This window comes from Peromyscus californicus, unplaced genomic scaffold (assembly GCF_007827085.1).
Source record: "Peromyscus californicus insignis strain IS unplaced genomic scaffold, ASM782708v3 Scaffold_14__1_contigs__length_90479793_seg_2, whole genome shotgun sequence".
In the NCBI taxonomy this organism is placed as follows: Eukaryota; Metazoa; Chordata; class Mammalia; order Rodentia; family Cricetidae; genus Peromyscus; species Peromyscus californicus.
Genome location: NW_026294436.1, coordinates 58,902,860 through 58,927,756, shown reverse-complemented (window position 1 = coordinate 58,927,756; position 24,897 = coordinate 58,902,860). Strand labels below are relative to the sequence as shown.

At 37.4% G+C, this 24,897-nt stretch overlaps 1 protein-coding gene and 1 non-coding gene across 2 annotated transcripts in view; both read left to right on the top strand.

Annotated features, from left to right (window-relative positions):
- The first annotated feature begins 387 nt into the window (after positions 1-387).
- Positions 388-460, top strand: Trnak-cuu (transfer RNA lysine (anticodon CUU)). Its single transcript has one exon. It is a non-coding gene; the product is annotated as a tRNA-Lys (tRNA).
- Positions 461-1,753: 1,293 nt separating this feature from the next.
- Positions 1,754-24,897, top strand: part of LOC128110016 (interferon-activable protein 204-like) — a 47,739-nt gene continuing 24,595 nt past the window's right edge. The window contains exons 1-7 of the mRNA XM_052737696.1: positions 1,754-2,042; positions 5,851-5,892; positions 12,098-12,388; positions 13,307-13,419; positions 13,915-14,073; positions 17,779-18,201; positions 19,591-19,779. Coding sequence (XP_052593656.1) covers positions 12,121-12,388; positions 13,307-13,419; positions 13,915-14,073; positions 17,779-18,201; positions 19,591-19,779 — 1,152 coding nt within the window. The 5' untranslated portion in view covers positions 1,754-2,042; positions 5,851-5,892; positions 12,098-12,120. The remainder of the gene's footprint in view (positions 2,043-5,850; positions 5,893-12,097; positions 12,389-13,306; positions 13,420-13,914; positions 14,074-17,778; positions 18,202-19,590; positions 19,780-24,897) is intronic.

The following is a 24,897-nucleotide window of genomic DNA, read 5'->3' as shown; positions in this document are numbered from 1 at the left end:
TGTCTCTTTCAAGCCTACGTATATTTTACACACATTTTAAACTATTACATCTGAATCTGTCTTATTGTGAATCTATTGCTTTAAGCTGCAGCAGCTGTGGCTGCTGGCTCCGCCCACCGCAGCTTCCCAACATGGCGTGGTACTTTACCACCAGCTCTGGGAGCTATCGTGGGTCTATGCTTTTATCCAAGCAGCGTGTAGCCCAGAAACCTCTTTTTTTTTGTTTTGTACTAGCAAAGGCTAAATCCACAATGTAGCTTAATGTGTCACTTGCAGAGGCCTCATTCCCGCCATACTGCAGGTCGAGCGCGCACGCCAGCAACCCGCCAGTAGCTCAAACCGGCAGCTGTCGCTCATTTGAGAGAGACAATTAGGAAGCTGTTTTTAGCCCGGCTAGCTCAGTCGGTAGAGCATGAGACTCTTAATCTCATGGTCGTGGGTTCGTGCCCCACGTTGGGCGCCATTTGTTGCTAGAGTTTTCCTGCCTGGCCCACAGTCAGGACAAATCTCTGACACCCGCCAGTCCCAAGCCGCTTAAACCCGATCAAATAAACACAGAGACTTATATTGGTTTTAAACTGTATGGCCGTGGCAGGCTTCTTGCTAACTGTTCTTACAGCTTAAATTAATCCCTTTCTATTAATCTATACCTTGCCACGTGGCTTGTGGCTTACCGGTACTTTACATCTTCCTTATCCTGATGGCGGCTGGCAGTGTCTCCCTCACCCAGCTTCCTGTTCTCTCAATTTTCCTGTTAGTCCCGCCTATACTTCCTGCCTGGCCACTGTCAATCAGTGATTTATTCATTGACCAATCAGCAACACATTTGACATACAGACCATCCCACAGCACCCCAGCCCTTGGAAAACATACATTCATGTCATCTATCCAGCCAAATCAATGGACCACTGCCAGACGATGGCATTACTGTTGATTATTACCATTACTATTACCAAAATCCATGGCATTACCCTGTTTGTGGATCACCTTTAAAGCTCTCAAACTAGCCTTCACTGATTGTGTCATTTGTTCCCTGCCTTGGTGTAACAGTAGTGCAGACAACATCCACTATCCTTAACAGGAAAAATCAGTCAGAAAACAATTGTTCTAGGCTCTGAAGCTACCAGAAGTCCAGAACTTTTCATAAGTTTTCAAGGCTTTGATATTGTCAGTGCTATATAGAAAGTTCAGTTCCGTTTTATAGAGATAGCCCATGATCTGGTGTGTTTTCCCATAAAAGATGCCTAAGGGATCATTAATCACTGAAAGACGACAGCTTAGCTGTAATACACACCGCAGGTAATGGCAAATTACTTCCTATTTAACTGAATTTGGACTTACATGTTTCTTGTAAATTTATGCTCTGGAAATTCATGGCCTGGGCACCATCAATAAGTTAATGAATGCTTTGGAAAGTGCTTAAACAAAAGTAATTCATCACAGATCTTTCCCTATCCAGGAAATGTTCAACCAAGTTTGAGGAACAGGATCTGACAAGAAAGGAGGTTGAAATAGCTGAGTGACTCACTTTTATCCCTTGGTGATTTCATCTTCATTAAACTGAGAGTAAGATTCCCAGTGGCCCACGTATGAATCTGTTGGATATAAAGGCTCAGTGTTGGGCTTTGTGCCTACTTATATTTGTAAGAAAAATAACTGAGTAAAGAGAAATTCTATTTTTGTGGTTATTTTTTTTCCTTGAAACTACATTAGTAACAGGAAATGAACTGTTCTGGTTTAGAAGCTGGGGAAATCGAAAGCTATGAACACTGCTGAGTGGAGACCAATTTCATTACAACCCTCCCTAGGGAGACAGCAAGGGGTAAGACAGCTAGCACTGCTGAAGTTGGGAACTTACTGTGAACAGTTTCCTTGTCTTCACTGTTATTTTGTAAATACTACATATTCTCAACATTTAATGAGATTTCAACACCTTGCTGTGTACTTTTGAGAGATTTATCTTCCTACATGAAATAGACAAGCTCTATTTCCTGCCCTGCTGAGGATCTACAATCCGGACATTACTGAGACATTTCCAGAAGGTAAGTGCTGCCTCTCTTATATAAAGAGCAGATAGCTCTGTGAAATCCACAGGAACGCAGGGATCACTAGTGGTTTTTCCAGGGGAGGGTGGGAGAAGCAAGGATGGTTCCAGCTGCATTAAGGGCACTGAAACCATGCAGCTGGAGTCTAATGCTTCATTCAAGAAGATGGCAGACATCTTTGTTTCTTCATCTCTGGGGATTGGGACAAGAAAAGATGCATTTTGATTAACTGGAGATTGTAAAATAAACATTCTAAGTGTAGGTATGAGTAAATAGAAAGTGAGAAGAAGGCTTTAGTTGTCTTGGCTGGAGAGTACATGGAATCCTGGTGGCTGTGGAACATGACTGCATAAAGCACAAGGTAGTGATAAGAAAGTTACCGTGAAGTAATATTGAGTGTAAATGCATCTGCACAAGGAGATGAATTATCTTATAAAATCCTAATAGTACACAGCATGAAAGTCAACAGATGTGTGTACTAAAATTTTTCTAAGATTCAGAACCACTGCTATTCAAATACATACTGTTTTCATAAGCATTTTAATACTTCTTTTTCTACTCATCACACAAGGTATTAATAGTAGTATTTAGTCACTGAGAGAAAATTTCTGTCATTGTGGAAGTTACTGGTTATATTTTATTTGTTTTGGTTTTTGGTCATGAGATGTATGGATTAAAGGAGATTTAAATGGAAACATACTTCTATTGTCTACTTTTAGAACATTTTAAAGGCTGTCTGTGTCTCCTCACATAGTACTCCATGTGTACTTGAACTTCATAATTTAAATGTTGATTTCAGTATTGTACAAGTATTGAACCCATCCTGCTAAGTTTACCAGTTATGTTGCTCAAAGTTCTAGATCTTTTACAGATGTTTTCACCTTAGTCATTCAGCAATTAATACACTGGTGTGTTGACCACAAAACTGTTGGTTCTCATTCTGATCTTTTTCAAATTCACAGACTTGTGTGCTCTCACAGACACTGAATATATATGATGCATGCCTGTGTGTGGATATGTGCACTAAATGAAAATATATTCCATGATTTTACAGAGCTGTGAAGAAACAAAATAATAACAAATAGCAGGCACAATCATTAGTAGCTAAATCCATAATTAGAACTATTATATCCTTCTAGGATGAGAAGGTTTATCATATTTGGTATTTGATAAGAGTTTTTACCTTCAATTTTATTAAAGCTCCACTAATGCAGATAAACAGGATTGTCTTTAGTTTTAATTAATTTTGGATTTTTCCACGGTTAAGGAATGTTTTATTAACAACCTTGGGAAACATATCTTAAATCACATTTGACAGAAGTTTTCACTAGACTGATTAGGTCCTTCATTATGGGCTGGTACCAGCAGGTTTCTGTTCTGCTTCTGCTCCCGCCATTTCACTGCGGGATGTGTCTATCTTACATTAACAGACTCTATGTTCTCTTCCGTCTGTCCCTCAACCATGTTATGAACTTCCTCTTTTACCTTCAAAAAAATCATGTCTTTATTTTGAAGCATATGTGTGCCTTAGCAAGTTTGCATTTTTCACTTTAGAAGAACTGTAGTTTGTTTCTTTATCATTTTTTTTTTAGTTCTTTGAGAATTTCATGCGTTGTACTTTGTCCATATTCACCCCCTCCTACAATTCCCTCCAGATATACACTGCCTTCCCTATCTACCAAACTTTGTATCTCCTTTTTTTTTTTTAAAAAAAAACCCATCAAGTACAGCTTGTGATCAGCCAACCATGGGTCATGCCTTTAACAAGAATGATTCTCCCTCTCCCAGCCGCCATCAAATGACAAATATTCCTTAGCTTGTTATGGGAATTTGTGTCCACCTCCCTTTACTTCATGCTGGAATTTTGTTTGGCTTAAATTTGCACAAGTCTTATGATGTTCTACAATTACTTTGGGTTTATATGTGTAACTGCCCAGCTGTGTTTGGCAGACTCTGTGTCCCTGTAGTCATTCACGATCTCTGGCTCTTAAATTTTTTTTTCTTCCCCCTCTTCTTCAAGGATTCCTAAGAAGAACGGTAAGATTGGTGACTACTTTTCTTTGCTGGTAGTATGAATAGCACCTCCCAGCACTATAAAAGCTAACTAATGGGAATGTAACTTCAGGGTCACTACCAGCTGATGTCTCCATGTTCTATGACTTAAGTATGTGATGTCTTTATCGAGTTCTGGAAGGAACTATCATGGGAGTTCAACTCCAAACGAAGTAACATTTTATTGACACTAGGATATTCATTTGTTAGCTCCTGGTATCTAGTAGGATCATTGTTATTCATTAAATGGAGAATAATTCCATTTAAACAATTTTATATATGAATATGTATATATTTTATGAAGTATATATAGGAACAGTTTTCCATATGACTTTTTGAAAAGTCATTAGAATTGTAATTCTAATCAAAAATTCCCTCCACAATCTGCCCCACATTCTCCAATTGCACTTAACCATATTGTTCCAGTATTCCACTTTACACCTTTATACCACTTCATTCTGTCCCCTCTCACTTGAAAGCAGCTCTTTTGAATCCTAATTTCCCTTCATTGTTCCCCAGGGGCTCATGCAAATACAGTATAAGACATAGTTCCATGTTTTAAAATCCTACATTCTTTAAATTTTTCAACACTTTATAGAAATCCAAAGTCCTTTTAAAAATCCTGGGTATCCTAAATGTAAATATAGACTCCTGTAAAATAAAAAGTGAGGCACATATTTCTAATTTCAAAGGATAGAACTTGAGCAGAGGAACAATAATACAAAGATAAAAATAAAATCCAGCAGTGCAAATCTAAATTCTGTAGTTCAATGATCCTGCTTGTAGATTGGTTAGGAGGCTCCCACAACACAAAACTGTGTCTCAGAATTACATCAGAGCAAAGACTCCTCAACTTCCTCAACAGAATCGTAATTAGGGCAAATTTATTTCAGGTCCTTGGTCTGACTACATGTTCAGCAAGGTTTCCATATTGTCATGAAATAGGCCTACTATCTATTATCTTTATCAATAAGTAATTGAGAAACACTATGGATTCAGTAACTGAGTCACCTAAGGAAGAACAGCCTCACTATAGACCAGAGAGCAGCAGCTAATGCCAATTTCCTTTCCATTAATTGAAGGCAAAAAGTGCAAGATAATGGTTAAACAATCTTCTGGCTTAGTAACTAATGAAAATTAAGGAAATGCTTTAATAAGTGCATAAACTAAAAGTACCTGCATCAGTGATGATCCTCTATCCAGGAAACATATTCTGTTCTTTGTGACAATAGAACCTGCTGAATTCTTCTCCTGCCACCTCCACCTTTTGAGGAAAAGAGGAGGTGTCTGTTTGGCTCACACTTTTCCTTTAATAAATTACCTTTATTCAAAGGAATGCGCTTCTCAGTGACGCAAGGAAAGTGTGCTAGACATGAAGGGTTAACCTTGGATCATCCACCTATGAAGACATGTCTATGAAGACATGGAAGAAGAACAGCTAAGCACAGCAGATCTTTGTTTTTCAGTGTAGGGAAGTGTATACAAGATGGAAACCCTTCAATCACACTAGCCAGGAAAACCAATGGGAGGAGGCCTCAATTTGCAGCCTTTCTCTCCTCAGAGAGAGCACAGTGCAAGACACTCAGGGTTGCACCACTTGAGTCAAATTGAAATGATTCTGACCAGTGCTGTTCTTCCCATCTTTTAAACTACTTCGTGTTCTTGACAGTTCAGGGTTTGCAACATCTCTGCCCAATCTAGAGAGATTTGTCTTCTTACTCAAATGAAACTATCCCTGCTTCTTGCCTTGCAGACCAACTAGGATCTGGACACTGCTGAAGAAATTTCCCAGAAGGTGAGTCTTGCCACTCCTTTGAAGAGTTGAGAGCTCTGTGGAACCCACAAGGTCACAGGGGAAATCAGTGCTGCTTCCTTCAGAGGACAGTGGAGGGATCAGGGCTGGTGCCAGCTGCTCTCAGGGCAGTGAACCCACAGCAGCTAGGTTCTGATGCTTTGTTAGGGGAGATGGCAGACATCTTTTTTTACATCCTTATGGGGATTGAGCCATCAAATATGCATTTTGATTATTGTAGATAATAAAATAACTTTCTAAGTGTAAGTATGAGTACATGGAACTGAGGAGAAGGCTTTAGTTATTTTGGCTGGAGAGTGTGAAGGAACTTGTTGGCTGTGGCAATCAACTAGGTAAATGATAGGATAGTGACATCAAGGAATTACTGTGAAATAATATTAAGTGAAAATATATCAGGACATGGAGCTACACTGTAGTATTCTGATATTGCCCAGCATGAGACACAATGGACATGTATAGTACAATGTCCACGGATTCAAGTTATTCAAGTACATTTTTTTAATCATCCATAGCTGTCCTTATCATTATCTTTTACCTCAGCATTATCTCTGTCACAGTGAGTTAGTTTCTGTCATCTTTAAAGTTGTTTGTTTTCTTTAGTTTTACATTGTTTGGATTTGTTTCTTATTTCTGGTGCAAAATGTAGGGGCCTGAGTGAGAGTTAATTAGAAATATATCTCTATTGCCTACTTTTAGAATACTTTAAAGGCTTTCAAGTACCTTTTAGAGTTCTTAATGTGTACTTTAGCAGAATATTGTAGAAGTTGATTTCAGATGTGTATATATGTAAGGTTATGTCTCTTGGTGTATCATTTATGTTTCTCAAACATTCTAATTTTGTTACAGATGTTTATATCTTGTTAATTTAGGAATTGAGAAATATACTGCTGTATCTATCAAAATATTTTGGGTTTTCTCAATTTCACAGATGAGTATGCTCTTTTCACATACACATGAATAGGGTATATGTGCATCTGTACATTTAGGTCAAAACATATTCTATGTTGCTACTTATTATTATGTAGCTTGAGTTTTCCTGCCTGGCCCACGGTTGGTCAGGGCAAATCTCTCTCACCTGCCAGTCCCACAGCCGCTCAGACCCAACCAAGTAAACACAGAGACTTATATTGCTTACAAACTGTATGGCCGTGGCAGGCTTCTTGCTAACTGTTCTTACAGCTTAAATTAATCCATTTCTATTAATCTATACCTTGCCATGTGGCTTGTGGCTTACCGGCATCTTCACATGCTGTTTCTCATCATGGCGGCTGGCAGTGTCTCTCTGACTCAGCCTTCCACTTCCCAGCTTTATTCTCCTCCTTGTCCCGCCTACACTTCCTGCCTAGCCACTGGCCAATCAGTGTTTTATTTATTGACCAATCAGCAACACATTTGCCATACAGAACATCCCACAGCACATTAAATACTAATATATACCGTACACTATTATTGGTATATAAAACCAACATTTAAAGTATTATCTCTTTCTAAGGGTATATTCTTATTGTTTTTTTTCCACTTGACACAAGATAAAATTATGTGGGCAGAGATACCTGAGTTGAGAAAATGCTGTCTTCAAAATTGTCTATAAGAAAGTGTGTAGGGCATATGATTGATTAACGATTGATATGAGTGTGTGACCCATTGGGGGCAGTGCCACTCATACGCAGGGCATCCTGACTGCTGAGGAAACCATGAGGATCAAGCCAGTAACCAGTGTTTACCATTGCTCCTGCTTCAGTTCCTACCTCCAGGTTCCTTAAGTACCTTCTCTGACTTCTTTCAATAAAGGATTATGATGTGGAAATGTAAAATGACACGACCCCTTTCTTTCCAAGTTGTTTTTGGTCATGGTGTTTTATCCCAGCAATAGAATCTATAACTAAGAGAAAAATTGGTACTGGGTTTCTGGGGTATTATCGTGACACACCTGACTGTGTTTTAGGAAGGATTATGAAAGAACTTTGTAACTTTGAGAATAAAAGCTATTGAGTGCTTAGAGATTAATGAACTATTATGGTAATTTACAAGATAATGCAGAGGGCAGTGCAGATGATGGGGGCCTGGCTAGGAAGTTTCAGAAGGAAGGTTGAGAGTGCCCTAAAGAATCTACTGACGACACTGAACTTTTTCAACTACAAATCTGTGATTCTGGTCAGCTGGGACTCAAGAATTGGCTGTGATTAAGAAGAGACCAACATTATTGAGGTATAATCTGGGAAATGTCTTCTCTCTCTCAATACACAGAAGCAGAAGCTGTGGTCTGGAGGGCGACAGGGGCATATCTTGCGCTGACAGACAAACTATGCAATGTGAAAGACTCACCCAAGTGGTCCTAGTTTTGAAGGCAAAATGAGATCATAAGGAATAGCTGAGGCTTGTCACTGTGAAAGGCAATGAAAGCTCATTGGTGAAGACACAAACCAGGTGCATAGGGACCCCAGCATTTTTGAGATGTCAGTACCATGGGATGATACTAAAGATGTATGTGGAGAGAGGTAACCTAAGCACAGGAGAACCACTGTGTGTGTTTGGATAGAAGAGCAGGAGAAATGGAGCTGCCAAGGCCCTTAGCATACCAGAGAATCCTTTTACACTGTAGAATTTGATTTTACTTTGATTTGAATGAAATTATAACCTGTTTTTTCCAACTCGGAAAAACAATGTAGGTAACTGATTTTTTTATTTTGTAAGAGCTCACAGTTGAGATACTTTGAATTTTTAAAGACTTTGGAATTTTAGAGAGACTTGGAACATTTTAGAGAGGCTTTGACATTTGGAAGAGACTTTAGGTGTTTAAAAGAAACTGAACATTTCAAGTGTTTAGCTTTTCAGTGCTGAGGATGGACACGTACTGATACCAGAATCTAGTGGGCATAGATTGGCATTGATGCGTGTATACTATGGTTGTGTAATACTAGAAATTCTACTGAAGTTTGGATGATTAGTCCAAATTCAAAACAATAAAACTTCAATAAGAAAATGAGGGTTCTCATATAAATGGAACCCATAAAAATTACACATAGTCTTTGTCATCACATATCTGGTTATATTTGAAATAGCTGTGTTTTCACTAACACCAACCCAAATAAAAATTTTCTATTTTCATTTTCCCTGGGCCAGGAGATCAGTATTGTAGGAAAATTAGAATGTTGCTCTGAAGAAGGTAGTTTCATTGTTGACAATCAACTTCAATCTCCTCCTTAAATATATAGATGATCTATTTTTTAATATCTTACATCTTACAGAGTATGTCTTTCTCTTAATTCTCTTTATCTTCCCTATCATATGTCCTTGTGTGTATATTCTATTTATCCTTGGATTTCTTTGAGCATGAAGAATGTTCAAATTTTCTCCAAAAAAAAAGGGGAAGCAATTGACACACCTAGATATTTAATAGCCAATTAAACTGAGTTCCATACAGGCATGATTTCAAAACTAAAGTACCCAAAAATTGAATTAGATTATTGGACTCACTCCATTCTCTGAAGATCATCACAAAAGTATTTAAAATGTGAATGAACTACAGAGCAGAACACTCTGTCCATGGAAATTTTGGGAAATTCCAGAAAGCCAATTTTTTCTTGCTTCTAATTTTCTAATTTTTGTTATTAGTTTCTTACAAATTTCTCTGATGAGGTTTGAAAGACCTATTGGCTTAATAATAAGTTTAATTCTATTCCTATTTAGCAGTGTAAAATAAATAGATTTTCCATTAGAGACAATGAGTAGTCTAATCGCAGGTTTTCAGTGTCAGTAATGTCAGTTATGGGTTTCCACTCATACAGGCCTTAGACCAAATCACAAAATGGATGGTTAACCCCACAACATTGATGCCACTGCTGCATCAGTGAGCATGTTGTCAGACGGGTTCTTACTCTACCTGCAAGGATCCACAACTAGTAAAGTTAATGATTATTTTGTTACTCCAGTACTGTGCCTAGTACTTTCCAGAACTGGAAAATCTAGTCAGTAGGGATGAAGCCTCTAGGTGAGTATCAAGTTGATTTCTCCATGTTCTGTGACTCAAGAATGTGGTGTCTTCTGCAATAGAGTCTTAACATAAAGTTCTGGAGTGTATCCAAGAGCATTGTCAATAGGCTATATGTTGGGGGCATCTATGAGAACTGACAGTCCAATAACTTCAAGAGAGCAAATTCACTCCTAGCACTGGGCTTTTTGTTAACCTGTGGTGTCTAGTAGAAACATTGTTGTCCATTATACAGTAACTTCACATGAATTTTATTTTCTTAAATATTTTTCTTTTCAAGACAGAGTTTCACCATGTAGTTTTGGTGCCTTTCCTGGATCTTGCTCTGTAGACCAGGTTGGCCTCCAACTCGCAGAGATTTATCTGACTTTGCCTCCTGAGTGCTGGGATTAAAGGTGTGCACCACCACCGCCAGGCTTCATGTGAATTCTTGATAGACAGATATTTAGATAGCTAGAAATAGAGGGAAGAAGATAGAAGATAGATAGAAGATTTTATATATATATATATATATATATATATATATATATATATATATATATATATATATGGAAACTTCTATAGTAATAGGTTTCCCACTTTGTTTTTGAAACATAATTAGTGTTAGTTAGTCCTCTATTTCTTCTACTATCATATCCTCTCATTACACACCCCACTTAACTCTAAAGTTTTCAAAGTTTCTGAAAAGTAGACAGAGAAAGAAATGTGAGAATGGCCTTCTAAACAATGAAAAAGAAGGTAGACATACCATAAACCTTGACAATAGGAATATATTTTATATTTTGAAGCATATGATCTCAGGATTAAAAATAAACTTAAATGGAAGAGTGCCAATTATTCAAGGTCTTCCAATATATATTAGGAGGAAGGAATATTTTTAGCAAATTAGGAAACTATTAAAAGGTCTGGGGAGGATTTTAACATAACATGGAGGTAGAAAATTGTGTCTATGAACAAATAAGAACAACTGAGTCAATCCTGAAATGATAAAAATCAAGAAACTACAGACACAATTACATCCAATAAACACTAAGGTGCTGCTCTGTAAAGTATGTAGATGTTGGAGAAATTGACAGTAATATGAGCACAAAGAACCCAAAGATCACAATCCAAGCCCAGGAGAGACAGGATGCTAATGAGGGTGTTTGATGGAAAGTCTAGTGGACAAGGGTCAGTGGCTCAGCATGATCATGTGACGTCAGTCATTGTTCATCCAGCTACACTGTAATTGGATGCAGTCCATTTGTGTACAGATCGCTTTAGAATGGGAAAAATCAGAAATTCACAGGTAGATATCCAGGGACAGGTGTAGTGGGTAGCCATTCCAGCTTTGACCTGGAAGCACCTTTTGGAATGATCTTTTGCAACATCCCATTTATCCACACTCTAGACCTCCCTGGATTTTAGTATGTGTTTCTTGCTTGATATTGTTTGCATTGGTTGTAGTTCCATCTTATCTAGGTGATTATCCCTCATTACTCCTGAACAATATTTGATAACCATTCCTTTGTATATAGTCTTGTATTAGGTTAGAACCTTCTTATTTAGACAAAAGGCGGAGATGTAGTGGGTAGCCATTCCAGCTTTGATCTGGAAGCTCCAACCCCCATTGAGGCTTCGGTAATGGTCACACCTAGAAAGCGGGGCTGAGAGAGGACGCTGAAGACCCGGGATCCAAATGCATGGGCTCTCTTAGTTCCTGGACCCCGGACGCTGGAGGTAAACCGTGCCATACTGTGCCACGCCTTTCCCAGACTCTGTAAACTATCCATTCACTTGTAGGTTACCCCACAAAATAAACCTCCCTTTTAACTATGTGGAGTGGCCTTAATAATTTCACCAATAGACAGGCTCCAGAACCAACTAAGAATGGAAAAGGGATCCAGGATATAAACACTCATAGCCCAGACTCTAAACACTGCAACAATTACTGATTCCAACTCTTTTCTTCCACCACAACTGCCACTGGTCTAAGTCACCTAACAGGGCTAATGGGAAAGAATATCCTAGACTTGTTTATTAATACAGAAGTTCTACATCCAGTCTTCACCGTTGCACAGCTGGTATTTAACTCAGTTTTTCTCTCACATGCAGTTATGGGCATTATCAATTGCAGTCATTCATTCACACAGGAATATGCTTGTTTGGGAATTGTCTGTATATGTTTGTAATCCTATGTCCATTTTCATCATTTAGGATTGTCCATAATTGTAGAGATAATGAGTGAATACAAGACAATTGTTCTTCAAGAAGGATTAGAGGATGTGGCTGTGGATGACTACCAGTTTAGGAAAATCAAGTCCTTACTAAGACAAGAACTAAATCTAACAAAAAAGATGCAAGACGACTATGACAAAATTCAGATAGCTGACCTGATGGAGGACAAATTCCCAAAAGATGCTGGACTGAACAAGCTGATAGAAGTGTGTCAAAGAATTAAAGAACTTGAAAACCTTGCTAAAAGGCTTAGAACAGAGAGAGCAAAAGGTAACATGGGAACACCTTGGACACTCATCCCTTTTCTTCCCTCCCTAAACGTTCTGGCTCCCTGTAGCGATCAGAGCTGATATGTCGCTTTACCACTGTGTGCCTTAGACATTATGGGGGTTGAAGCATTTCAGATGTCAACAAGTTGATTTCAAGAAAAGCTTTCTCACAAAGAAATATGGTATATTTCAGGATAAACTTCTTTTACATTGGAGGTAAATAAAATAAGAAGCAGTTGTTGAGATAGATTAGAATACCCAACATGGTAGTAAAACCATAAAATGATAAAGTGAACAACAAAAAAATCATTTAAAGCATATAGACTAAATTTAATACTCAACAATCTTACCCATTCATTAATATCTTTTCTGCTAACACATATTATCTAATACTTAAGTACAAGTCTGCATCTTAAAGATGTGAAGAAGCTTCTCTTTATAAAGTCACTGGATTAAAAAAGTATTAGATATATGGGTACGCAACTCTGACCCCAGCATTTAGCATAATGAAGATCTGAAACTGCAGTTTACATTGCACAAGTTTATATCAGATTTCCTTTCATTGCTTTCTATGATTTGAGAGTATTATACACAAAACATGACTAGTCAGTGTGATAAAAATTCGGATTTTTCGGAGAATGGAAATGAGAAAAGCTTAGCTGATGGACAAGGGTTCAAGGACAGGAAGCATTTTCTCATTTTAGACGAGACAAGTAATAAAAACATCAAGTAGTGGAGACTGTCTCTAAGGCAATGCCTTTAGTGGTGTGCCCCCATAGTAAACTAATAGAATAAACATAGATATGAATGCAATGGAGAGAAAATGGCAGGAAAACTAGATGGTTCCTAGTCCTCTGTTTTGGTTTATTGGGCTCTTTTGTTCATGCATTTGTTGTGATAAAAATTATACCCATTCTAGTAAAAGGAAAATCCCCACTGAGAAAAAGGAAGCAAGAAACAGGCTCTGATACACCCACATCGACTACCAGCAACACCGTAGCATCTGATGGAGGGGAGACTCCCACAGCTCAGGTGAGCTTGAGGAACAGCTGCAGGCTGGCAGTCCACAGAGGGGTCAGCAGTGCCTTTTCCCTACTCTGTCCATCAAGGACTCATTGCTTTATTAGTTTGTCTTCAAGCTTTATTGAAACTCATGGTAAGTGGTCACGCAGCATTAATATGTGTTCACTTCTATTAGAAAGCTGTGAACTTTAAAATCGGCTAGAACAATGGTGTTCATGTTTCCCCACCATAGTTTTCAAATTCAAATTCTATTATGTCCTACCAAGAGGTATGTCAGAAAAAAATGTGTATATAACTTTCCCCCCTCTCTTTATTTAATTAAACCAGTTATGCACACATTTTATGACTATTTATGATCATATTTTAGACCTGGCAAGAGGGTTCATGTTCCTCCTTCGAGTTCCCAGCATATTCAGGCATAATAAATCTACTACCTAATAATGAAGATGCATTCTGTTCGATTGATACTGAGACTCATTAACAGGCTAATGGATATATTTTCAGAAAAGAAAAAGTATTAATAAAGAAAAGACTGGAGCAAAAAGGACCAAGCAGTCTAAAGGACCAGATCACCCTCCCTGTCCTGAGGAAGCCACAGCCAGCTGCCAGTCCCCAATGCTCCAGGTCTCATCTTCAGCTTTATCCAACACGCCTTTGACTAAGGTACTAGTTTTCTGCCTCACATCCAAATATCAGAATCAGATCTTGATGTTCTGACCATGTCATGCACTTATCACTGAGATTTAATTAATTAAAAATACACAGAGGTTGATTATGATAGATATAGATCATCATACAAAGACAGAAACAGGCATAGAAATATAGATGATACAAATAGAATTTTCTGTACCATAATCTTGTGTTGCCCTGGGAAAACTTGATGAATTTGGCATTTCTTCTGACAATAAGGCTTGTGTTAGTCCCAGGCAGGGAGAGAGGTGAATATTCTAGCACACGCAAGTTTCAGTAGAAATGGGTTTCATTTCTTCTCTCTTGCACTATCACATATCTCTTCCTTTTATATGACTAACCTGTTAATAACTTTTCTTCAACACCAATCAGGGGTACTTCTTTCTTCAGAATTTTTGTCACACTATGTTTTCACTCCAACTCAAAAGCATGTAAGTGTCCAAACACATCCATCTTCTGAATTTTAATGTTAGTATCTTGCTGTATCCTAAATACATACTCCCAGAAGCCCTATCCACACTAGGTTGGGATAGTGCTTACCTGAGTTAAAGATTCTTGTTTTATTACCAGTTTTGACACATAACTAATGTTTTCCCCCATTTTACTGTGTATTGTAAGATTATGGTTGTCCTATTCTTTCTATAGATACTTACAGACCTGAAATTTCCAAAAGTGTAGAAGTGAGAATCAGCACAACTAAGAAGGAAAGATGAGAGCTGTCCATACAAGTTAAGGCTCTGATAGGTGTCTTGTGAGACTGAGACTAAGACGTCACAAAACAAAGTGATAACATAGGTGAAAAGGGGGTAATCAACCACTTTTTGACTGAATTTCAGGCTCACTCCATGAGATGAAACCCATAACTGACATTACCAAAGCAGCCAAGAATCTGAGACTAGGTAGGCCATGGGCCTGTGAGAAACCTACTACTCTTTATTATTCTGTTAAAGGAACATAGCAATACTATGACTCTTAATGACATGCTGTCATATTTATAGAGTGGTGCCTCATTCACCTTTCATTAGACAAGCTTCGTCTTGCCATAGATGGAAATTAACACAGAGACCCACAACTGGCTAATGTGCAGATAGTGAGTGACTTTAGAGTATTCATCCTTCAATTGGTTGTCTTCATCAAATCACTCTCCTCAAGACTCAGGGATCTATGTGGAAGGGGAGGATGGAAGAATGTAAGGGCCAGAGCTGGTGCCTGACTCCAAGGATACAGTGTCTTTCAGACAAACAGGACTGATGCACATATGAACTCAGAGACCATGGCGGCACACATTTAAAAAGCACAGGTTCAAGCCACCTGGGGTCCCACAACTGAGAGGAGGAAGTGGACAAAAAGTCCCAACCCTAACCAAGAAGCTATTTTCAGTTGATATCTACTAACAAAGGGAAAATCAGTTTTCCCCAATAAACACTGTCCACCACAGTCTGAGCAGGCCCCATGCCCGGGAGAGGTTGGCCAACACAATAAGAATGTGTGTGGGTGCGGGGTGGGGGATGGTTTTTACTTTTATTGTTTGGGAATTTTCTTTCTGTTTTGCTTGGTTTTATTTTCCATCTTTTCATTTTGTTTTAGTTTTTGAGAGTGAGAGAAGGAACACAAAGTTGAATGGGGAGGGAGGAGGATCTGGGAGGCAGGCGTAGAGGGAGGGGAATCATGATCAATACATATTATATAAAAAGGTTTTAAGTAAAAATAATAGAAAAATACCAATTCTGGGAGAAAAATACATAGTGAGTAAAATTAAAGAATTTTTGGAAATTCAAGAGAAGTCAATTCATGAGAAACTGAGAGCAAAAGGAAGAGAGCTATAATTGATTATTTCATGTTTATTTTCCTGGGTCAGGCTACTTTCACTTTGGACTGTCAAGTATTTCTCCAGTATCAAGTCAATGTTATTTTCATAACACATGAAAAATGGGATGATTGATGCCTCTTTTTTTTTTCTGAGTTCTCATTGAAAGAATAAATGATTTGTCACAGAAGGAAAACCACAACATCAGCATCCATTCTCTGGACTCACCCTTTCCTCTCTCTATGCCTCTTTCCTTACCCCCTCCTCCTTTTTTTCTCACTTGAGGAAATATAGTCAGCCAGTTAGGCAAAAACAGAAGCAATTTTTACTCACTCCAAACCTTACCATTCATGTAATTTAAAGTTTTTTCTTAGTATTTTTTCAGATAGTTTTGTAATTACTTGGAAAAATTTCTAGTGTAACATCTTACAATAGCTATTACTTTATTACTTGTTTTTCCAATTAAACATCTCAGGAATATCTTTCAAGTCCCTAAGTTAAAATGAATACGGTGGTGGCGCACGCCTTTAATCCCAGCACTCGGGAGGCAGAGCCAGGCGGATCTCTGTGAGTTCGAGGCCAGCCTGGGCTACCAGTGAGTCCCAGGAAAGGCGCAAAGCTACACAGAGAAACCCTGTCTCGAAAAACCAAAAAAAAAAAAAAAAAAATGAATAGAATATTCAGTGACTACATCAGTATTTATGTTTCTTTTTTAAATAATTTATTTTAGATTGAATATCTACTACCATAATCTCAGTACCACTTTCAGTGATTATCCTTAAAATGGGTGCATTAAGGATCATTTTGAGGACTTCATAATAACCCACTATTTTATCTTATGCATATCCTATAACTTTATTATTAATTTAAATCTAGTTGTTGCTACTGTTTACTTATACAACCATCACTACCACTAACTATATTGCTTTTTGATTTTTATGTTGTACTACTTGGTTACACTGATGAAAAAAATCAGATTCAAGTCAACTCTAATCACTCATAGGTGATGACTGTTTGTGACATGATAACGTATTATTTTCTTTCCCTTGGGTCTGTGGAGACAACAACACTTATGCTCAAATCTATGAAGTTCATAGCTTTTCATACTCTGTCTTAGAGTTAGGCAATCTTCCCTTTATTGAAATACTCTGTTGAAACTCGTTAAGCTCAGAACACCGTGTAGAAAAGTGATTAGATGCCTATCACTATCTCTCTGGATTTCCAAATCCCTGCTGTTGAGGAAAACTCTCTATCCACTCTATCCATGTGTAAAGATATGGCTCTAACCATAGTAACTAACTGTACTTGATCCCATTTAAAAGAGGTGCCTGAGGGCAGGCTCATGTTGGTTTTGATCATTTAATTATAGCAGATTGGTATATCCAGAGGAGATATACTGTAATTTGTACCCTCAGAGTAATCCCAGATAGATCAGTGGTAACTAAAGTCCTATGTCATCTGTATGATTTATATTTACCATTCTATATTATCAACAATAGTTAACTTTCCCCTTTTATATTCTTTGGCCATAAAAGTAAAGGATATATTTGAATTAATTATAATTTCACTTAAGTACTTCAAAAATTGCTCTCAAATTCTTGTTCTGTGTTCATGCTGAACATCTTGCTTCCTGTTAGAACAAATCCTCTTATTTTTAGTGAGAGTGTTCAAACTTCTGTGGCTGAAGTCCACTGCTTTCATTCATTAGCCTTTTGGACAATGAAAGAGTTCTTCTTTAGCTTATTCATAGTGATATAAATACATAAAAATTGTTAGAACCAATCTGGAGATTGTGATTTATTTTATGTGAAGGCTAAATTATATTTGCTGGTAAACTTACATGTTTATATCCCTGTGTTTGTCCAACTCAGAACCAAAAGACACAGATCCAAACTCAGAGCATTGCCAGAGGTGCTGTTCTCCAAAAGGACGCCATGACAGTGATGGTGCTCAATGCAATAGACCCATTTGTATATGAGTCATCAGAACATGAAGTAAAAAAAATGTTTCACGCCACAGTGGCCACTGTGAATGAGTATTTCCATGTGAAAGTTTTCAACATCAACCTAAAAGAGAAGTTCACAAAAAGGAATATCATTGTCATCTCCAATTGCATCAAGTTCAAAGGAATCCTGGTGATAAATGAAGCTTCAACTGTGTGTGATGCTGGTCCTGACCAAAAGATTGAAGTCCCCAACCGTCTTATCAAAAGAGCAAATGAAACTCCCAAGATCTGTCATATTCACAAGGGTGTAGCTGGAACGCTGTTTTATGGGTTGTTTACATTACACAAGGTAATGCCTGAAAACTTGTCTTTTAATTTTTCTACACAAACACCTGGAATCAAATATGATAACTTTCCAGTCACAGCTTAATGGCAATACTGTAAAACAGGACCCTACCTCGGCTAGGGATAGAAGGTGAAATCATTCCACCACGTATTAGAGAATAAGAGTGGGTGACCCTTTCACAGCCTACTTCTTAAGATATCTCTGAAATAGCTCTCTGAAAATGACTTACCAACAAACTATATTTTACTAGTTACAATTCCTACTCTTAGCCACAATGAGAAGGAATGTTTCAGGACACAGGTCAGGGGCATGCCAACTGTCTCAATTTTTTAAGCAATACCACAACTATATAATACCTATTATTTTCTTTCTATACACTATTTCTATAGCTTCCCTGAACAAGGGTGAATATTTATTGTGATATGCATTTGTAGTAATAAATAGATTGGCTGGCATCCTCACAAATCCAAAAACATTCAGTATAATGAATTCACTATCTCTGCAGATAGTAGTTTAACCACTTAATGATTACTCTTGTATCTTATTCAATTATCTTATTATTTCCGAAGACCTTAGCAACTAAGAACTACTGTATTAAATGACCTTTGGAAGGAAAGTAAATCTAGTTTTCTCTTTTACAAGTGAAAATATATACAGACATCTCATTGGTGCATCAATCCCCAAATTCAGGGTATTAGGATTCAGTTTTTAAAAAAATGACAACCTTGGTGAGCTCAGCAAATATTTTATAATGTTGACAACTTTAAGCCTCTCTAAATCTTCTTTTAAAAGCTCCTTCACTGTAAACACCTACTTTATAGCACACTCTTTAGAGACTATGCTTATGAACACAATACAGTGAATTGTGAAGCTCATATACTATGAATTGGGGGACATTGACTTACTTGGATACAACACTGGAAAGAGGTAAGTAAATGGAGAGGGTCTAAATGAATGAATTGCTGGGATCTTATCTGTCTGTAGATTTCCCTTTAAACTATTGAATGAATGAAAATGGGAGCAAATTCTCATTCATCCCTTTATAAGCAGAAGACATAAAGATGGTTGCCCGAAGTTCTGATTCCTGAGATCAATCAGGGCGGTTTATGGAGAATCCAGACTGGTGAGGAAGAGGGAGTAGTGAAAAACGGGAAGAACATTTATTGTCCTAACATTTCCAGGCACAAATCTTCTAGGTAACAAAAGTAAATCATTGCAGTAATAAGAGAAAATTCTTTGGGAAGACTTCAGTGAAAATACCTGTATGCCTGTGTCTGTAACAGATTTCATATTTTCCTGTGATTTTTGTCATAAAATGTCTTTTTTGAATGTATAACAACAACTGTGAATATGATGACTTTCAGAAAAGGAATGTTAATTTTACTTTTGCAGAAAACGGTGTACCCAAAGAAAACAATCTATGAAGTAAAAGATGATTCAGGAAATATAGAAGTTATAGGGAATGGAAAATGTTACAACATCAAATGTGAGGAAGGAGATAAACTTCAACTCTTCTGCTTTCAACTGAAAACAATTGACAAGCAGCCTAAGTTGGTGTGTGGTGATCACAGTTTCATTAAGGTAGGAAGAAGACAGGGAACAGATTAACCAAAGAGAAAATTGACATTTTTTTTTAGGACTCCAAACATGAAATTTTCATTGTGTTACATAGGTAATTCTGTCTGTGGAGGACAGAATTCAGATGATGTCTTTATACCCATTTCTATGGGGAAGATTTTTTAAAAATGGATATTGAAGAAATAATTCAAAGAATATTGTATATATGTAAAATAACAAGATGCATGAAGAATTTAGACTGACATAGAAATACATTTGAATAGAGATCAAGAGCAAGAGTTTTGATTTGAACTCCAGCTTTAACAATTAGGAGTTGGCTGATATTGGGGAAAATTTAACTCTTGATCTGGATTTTAAGGGAAGAAATGCTTATACATTTATAAGTTATCACAGTGTTTAGCACTTCATAGGAAATGAGTAGGTACTACTTTCTTAATTGGGTAAAGACACTAGAGAGAGAGAGGTCTAGGAAATAGAAATGGCATAAAAACATACCAAAGAATGGATCGACACTATTAATTTCACTACATATGAAAATATCCAACCTACTCAAGGTCATGTTGAGTATGAAGAGTCTTCTCTTCAAGGAACCCACAGTTGGAAAACGGTAGCTCAAAATAAGGCAATACAATGAAGAAGATGAAGCAGAGAAGATCAATAGCCTTTGAGAGGGCAAAAGGTCATGTAAGGCCCTTGAGGGCAATAGGCAAGGATGGGTGACTGGAGAGATATAAACAATGCTTTAGCTAGGATCTTATAGTATCTCTCTCTGTCTCCTTCCAGGTCACCAAGGCTAGGAGAAAAAAGAAAATACCCACTACCCATTTGAACCCAAAAGATGAAGAAGAAAGCAGCTACCCACTAAATCAATTCAGTGCTTCTAACAGTGAAGTTTTTAAAATAGAGACACCAAGCAATTGGTAATAAATAACAGCTTTAGTAGTACATCCAAGCATTTAATAGTTTCCGTATTTGATTTGTGATTACGTATTTTCATTTTCAAAATTTCTTATTGTTCTCTTTTGCTATGAAAATAACACTTGATTTTAAATTCTCAAGTGTAGAAATAATAAATTTTTTTAAAAGGATGGGGGGAAAGTCTGGGTTGTGGGAGAAGAGAGGGGAGGGGATCTGTAGTTGGTATGTAAAATGAATAGAAAATTTCTTAATAAAAAAAAGAAAAGAAAAAAAAATGATACCATCATTCAGGCAAAGAAGCTTTCCACAGTATGGGGAAAGCCCGCCAACTGCACTGCTGGTGGCGGGCTAATATCCCAAATCTATAAAGAACTCAAAAAATCTAGAAAATCAAGAAAACAAATAGCCCAATTGGAAAGTGGGGTGAAGAACAAAGCAGCGAATATTCAAAAGAGGACACTCAACTGACTGAGAAACACTTAAAGAAATGTTCAACATCCTCAGTCATCAGGGAATGCAAATCAAAACTATTTTGAGATTTCATCTGAAACCTGTCTGAACAGCTAAGATCAGGGGAACAAGTAACAGCCCATGCTGGTGAGGCTGTGGAGTAAAGAGAACAGTCACCCATTGCTGCTGGAGTGCCAACTCGTACAGCTTCTGCCAGTCTCCTTGAAGCATTTTAAATGCAGTTCACTTTTTTTTTTCTGATTTTATCTAAGAAGCTTTTTCCAGGCTCAGTCAGCACCATAAGATTGTACGTTTTGCTCTCTTTAGAAAGTTTGTGGTTTAGTTCTTTTCTTTTTAGCCTGTTATCTGATTTTTTTCCTTATTTTTAAGATGTGAAATGGGATTTACAGTATTATGAATATAGAATTTGTCCCATTAAAATGATTTTTCTTGGAAAAATAAGCTTGAATAAACTCTCCTTTTTCCACTTACTTGCTTCTTACTTTGGTCCAAAAGCAGCTTTCTGGATTATTTATTGTTTTTGAACAGCAGTGCCTCTGTATTTTAAATGCAAAAACCACACTGAAAAATTGATTGTCTTTACAAAATAATAGACAAAATATTATAGTTTTCAATATGTCATGATATGGAAATCAACATATTTGACACTACCATGCCTTACAAACATGCATATAGATAATAGCCTTTAAAAATCATTTTCCAACATTATCCAGTACAATGAACTGCAATATATGTAGCAATAGCATTTTAAATTTTGATCAGTTTCACCTCTTCCTTCTTCTTCAGTTCTTCTGAGATCGATACCCTTCACATACCAAGGTTACATTAAAGAGTAATTTCTGTCTGATTAGTGTGTCTATATACTCTTTGCTATTGTCATACACTGGAGCATATTAAGTCTACCAGAAGCCACAACTTAATAAAAATGGCTCTCTCTCAGCTAAGGGTAATATTTTCTTAGTCTCTTTTCTCCATGCTGGGCTTTTGTCTGGCTTGAGTTACACATGTCTTGTGGGTTTTCTCACAACCATTGGATGTGTATAAGGGCAACTTCCCTGTTATATGTAAAGTGGTTTCCTATTCTCATCCATCCACTTTTGCTCCTATACTATTCTAGCCTCTAGGAAGCATGTAGGTACTTGTGCTCACAGACAAGCATGAGGAAAACTAGGAATGCTAAACATGCAGTTTTGTCTCTTCAAAGGAAGAGGTATATAACTTGTTTTCTGCCCAAGACACTGGAAATGGATATGGTTAATAGCCTGGTGACCTCTGTGCTATCTGCATGCCAGATGACACCAGCTCACCCAAACTCTTATGTTTATCTCAATCTATAGCATTATCCTCACTGAAACCCTTATGATGAACATTGTTTACCTTGATCTTGCTTCCAAAGCAAATCTATAGAACCTATCTTTAGAGAAGATTTCACTTGTGCTTGACCAGACTTTCAATATAATCATGTCTTAAGCTTTGTTATACATATGGGACTAAGTTTATTATCACTAGGAAAATTTCTCCAAATTGTGCCCTGCTTCATATGCCCAAAGTAAACTATCCAATGTCAGGCTCTGAGTTTGAAACAACATGGGCCACTGAGATGTACTGAATTCAATCTACATCTTGCCTCTCCTAGATCAACACTCTACTGGTCATGGTGTTTACAGAGATACCTCACACCAGCCTGCTCTTCTACAGTGATCCCTGTCATGTGAAAAGAGGGTTTGCATTATAGATGTTCCATTTAGACATGAGCCCTGCACACTCTCTTAGTCTCAATACCTTGACCAGTTGTGTATTTTTGTGTTAATTACCATAGTAATGATAAGTCATTAGTAGTCACTTTAGTACTATGTCACTTTGGCCGAGTAATAACAGTTGCATCTCCCCTTTGGTCTATGACCTGTCTATCCCCAGGTTCTTGTACCTGATAATAGTAATATACATGGATTCTATCTTGTGAAGTAAGCCTTAAATCCAAGAAGAAAGTGGTTGGTTACTTCAACGATGTTAATGCCACTATTGTACTTCTGGGAATACATTGCCAGGCTTGTTTTGGTTGATACTTTCAGAGTTCATAGCTAAATAAAACGGATGTTTACTTTTCTCCTCTAACAGCATGCATGCATATCAGCTTCTAGCACCATGAAAGCTAACAAGCAAAGATGAAGCTTCCAGATCAACACCAGCTTGATTTCTCTATGCATGATGACCCATTAATGTCGTGTTGTCTTAAGCAATAGGGACTTAAAAATCATTAAAGAAAAAGGCTGACCAACAAACAATACAATCTGAAATATATACTCACAAAACAGAGAGGCACTCCATTTCATAAAATAAATACTAGTAGTTCAAAATAGATTTTTTTTTTTTTTTGATTTTTCGAGACAGGGTTTCTCTGTGTAGCTTTGCGCCTTTCCTGGATCTCGCGCTGTAGCCCAGGCTGGCCTCGAACTCACAGAGATCTGCCTGCTTCTGCCTCCCGAGTGCTGGGATTAAAGACGTGCGCCACCACCGCCCGGCTCAAAATAGATTTTTAAAGCAATTACAGAGAAATGTTTTTTTTACTACTGAGAGGGTTAAAATAAGACTTACATTAATGAGAACATATGTGAAATTTTGAATTTTATTAATCAATAACATGAATAAGATGACTTTTCTCACAATATGCAAATGCCATTCAAACTTTAGAGATGACAGAAAAATCACCACTGTAGTGCAAGATGTGACTAGTGAAGAGCTATGATGGTATAAGGAGGAAGAACCTGGAACCTTCAATTCTTAGCTCTCTATTTGCTGTGAATCTAAAACAACTCCACAATTAACGGAAAAATAAAAAAAAAATTTTAAAGAAAAACTCTATTGTTTGTTGGAGGAATTATTGTATAACTCACAAACTGGTATAAAGGACCAAGAGCAAATATACCTAAAGAAAATGGAAAGATTACATAGAAAATGCCAGTTGTACTAGTTATCAAGACTAGTGTAAATAAATAACTGCTATAAATATGAAGGCATCAGGTTAGTGGAACAGAGAAAAATCAACAGGAATGAGCTATATCAATCGTGGGTATATAAAGGAAGTTTCATTCTACCACAGAGACAGTTGCTTAACCATGTTCATTGCTGCTCTATTCATAATAGCCAGAAATTGGAAGTCCATCAATGGATTAATGGATAAAGAAAACGTGGTACATTTACCCAGTGGAATGTTACTCAACTGTTAAAAAATGAAATCATGAAATTCACAGGCAAATGGAGGTAACTCAGACCCCGAAAGAAAAATATTGTATGTGTTCACTTATATGTGAATGTGAATGTCAGCTCTTAAGCCAATGATAAGCAAGTTACAATCCATATAACCGCAGAGGTTAGTTAGAGAGTAAGGGACTAGGGAGGATGGATGCATCTCCCTAGGAAGGCTGAGTAGAATAAATAGTTATGGATGGACAAGGAGGGGGCAAAAGGAATGGGAAAATCAAACAGAGCAAAGGAAGGTAGAGAGGAGCAAAGAATGGACTACATGGATGGACAGTGAAAACTAAGGGCCATTAGAGGGGTCATAGAGAAACTTAATACAGTTGAAGCTTTCTTCAGTGTATACAAATAGGAATGTAATGTAAATGAAATCACCAAATAATGAAGGAGACAGCACCCCAACTGAACAATGCTCATTACCAAATGAAGTACTGAGAATGGGCTGTATCTATTTGAGTTTCTGGCTAAAGGGAT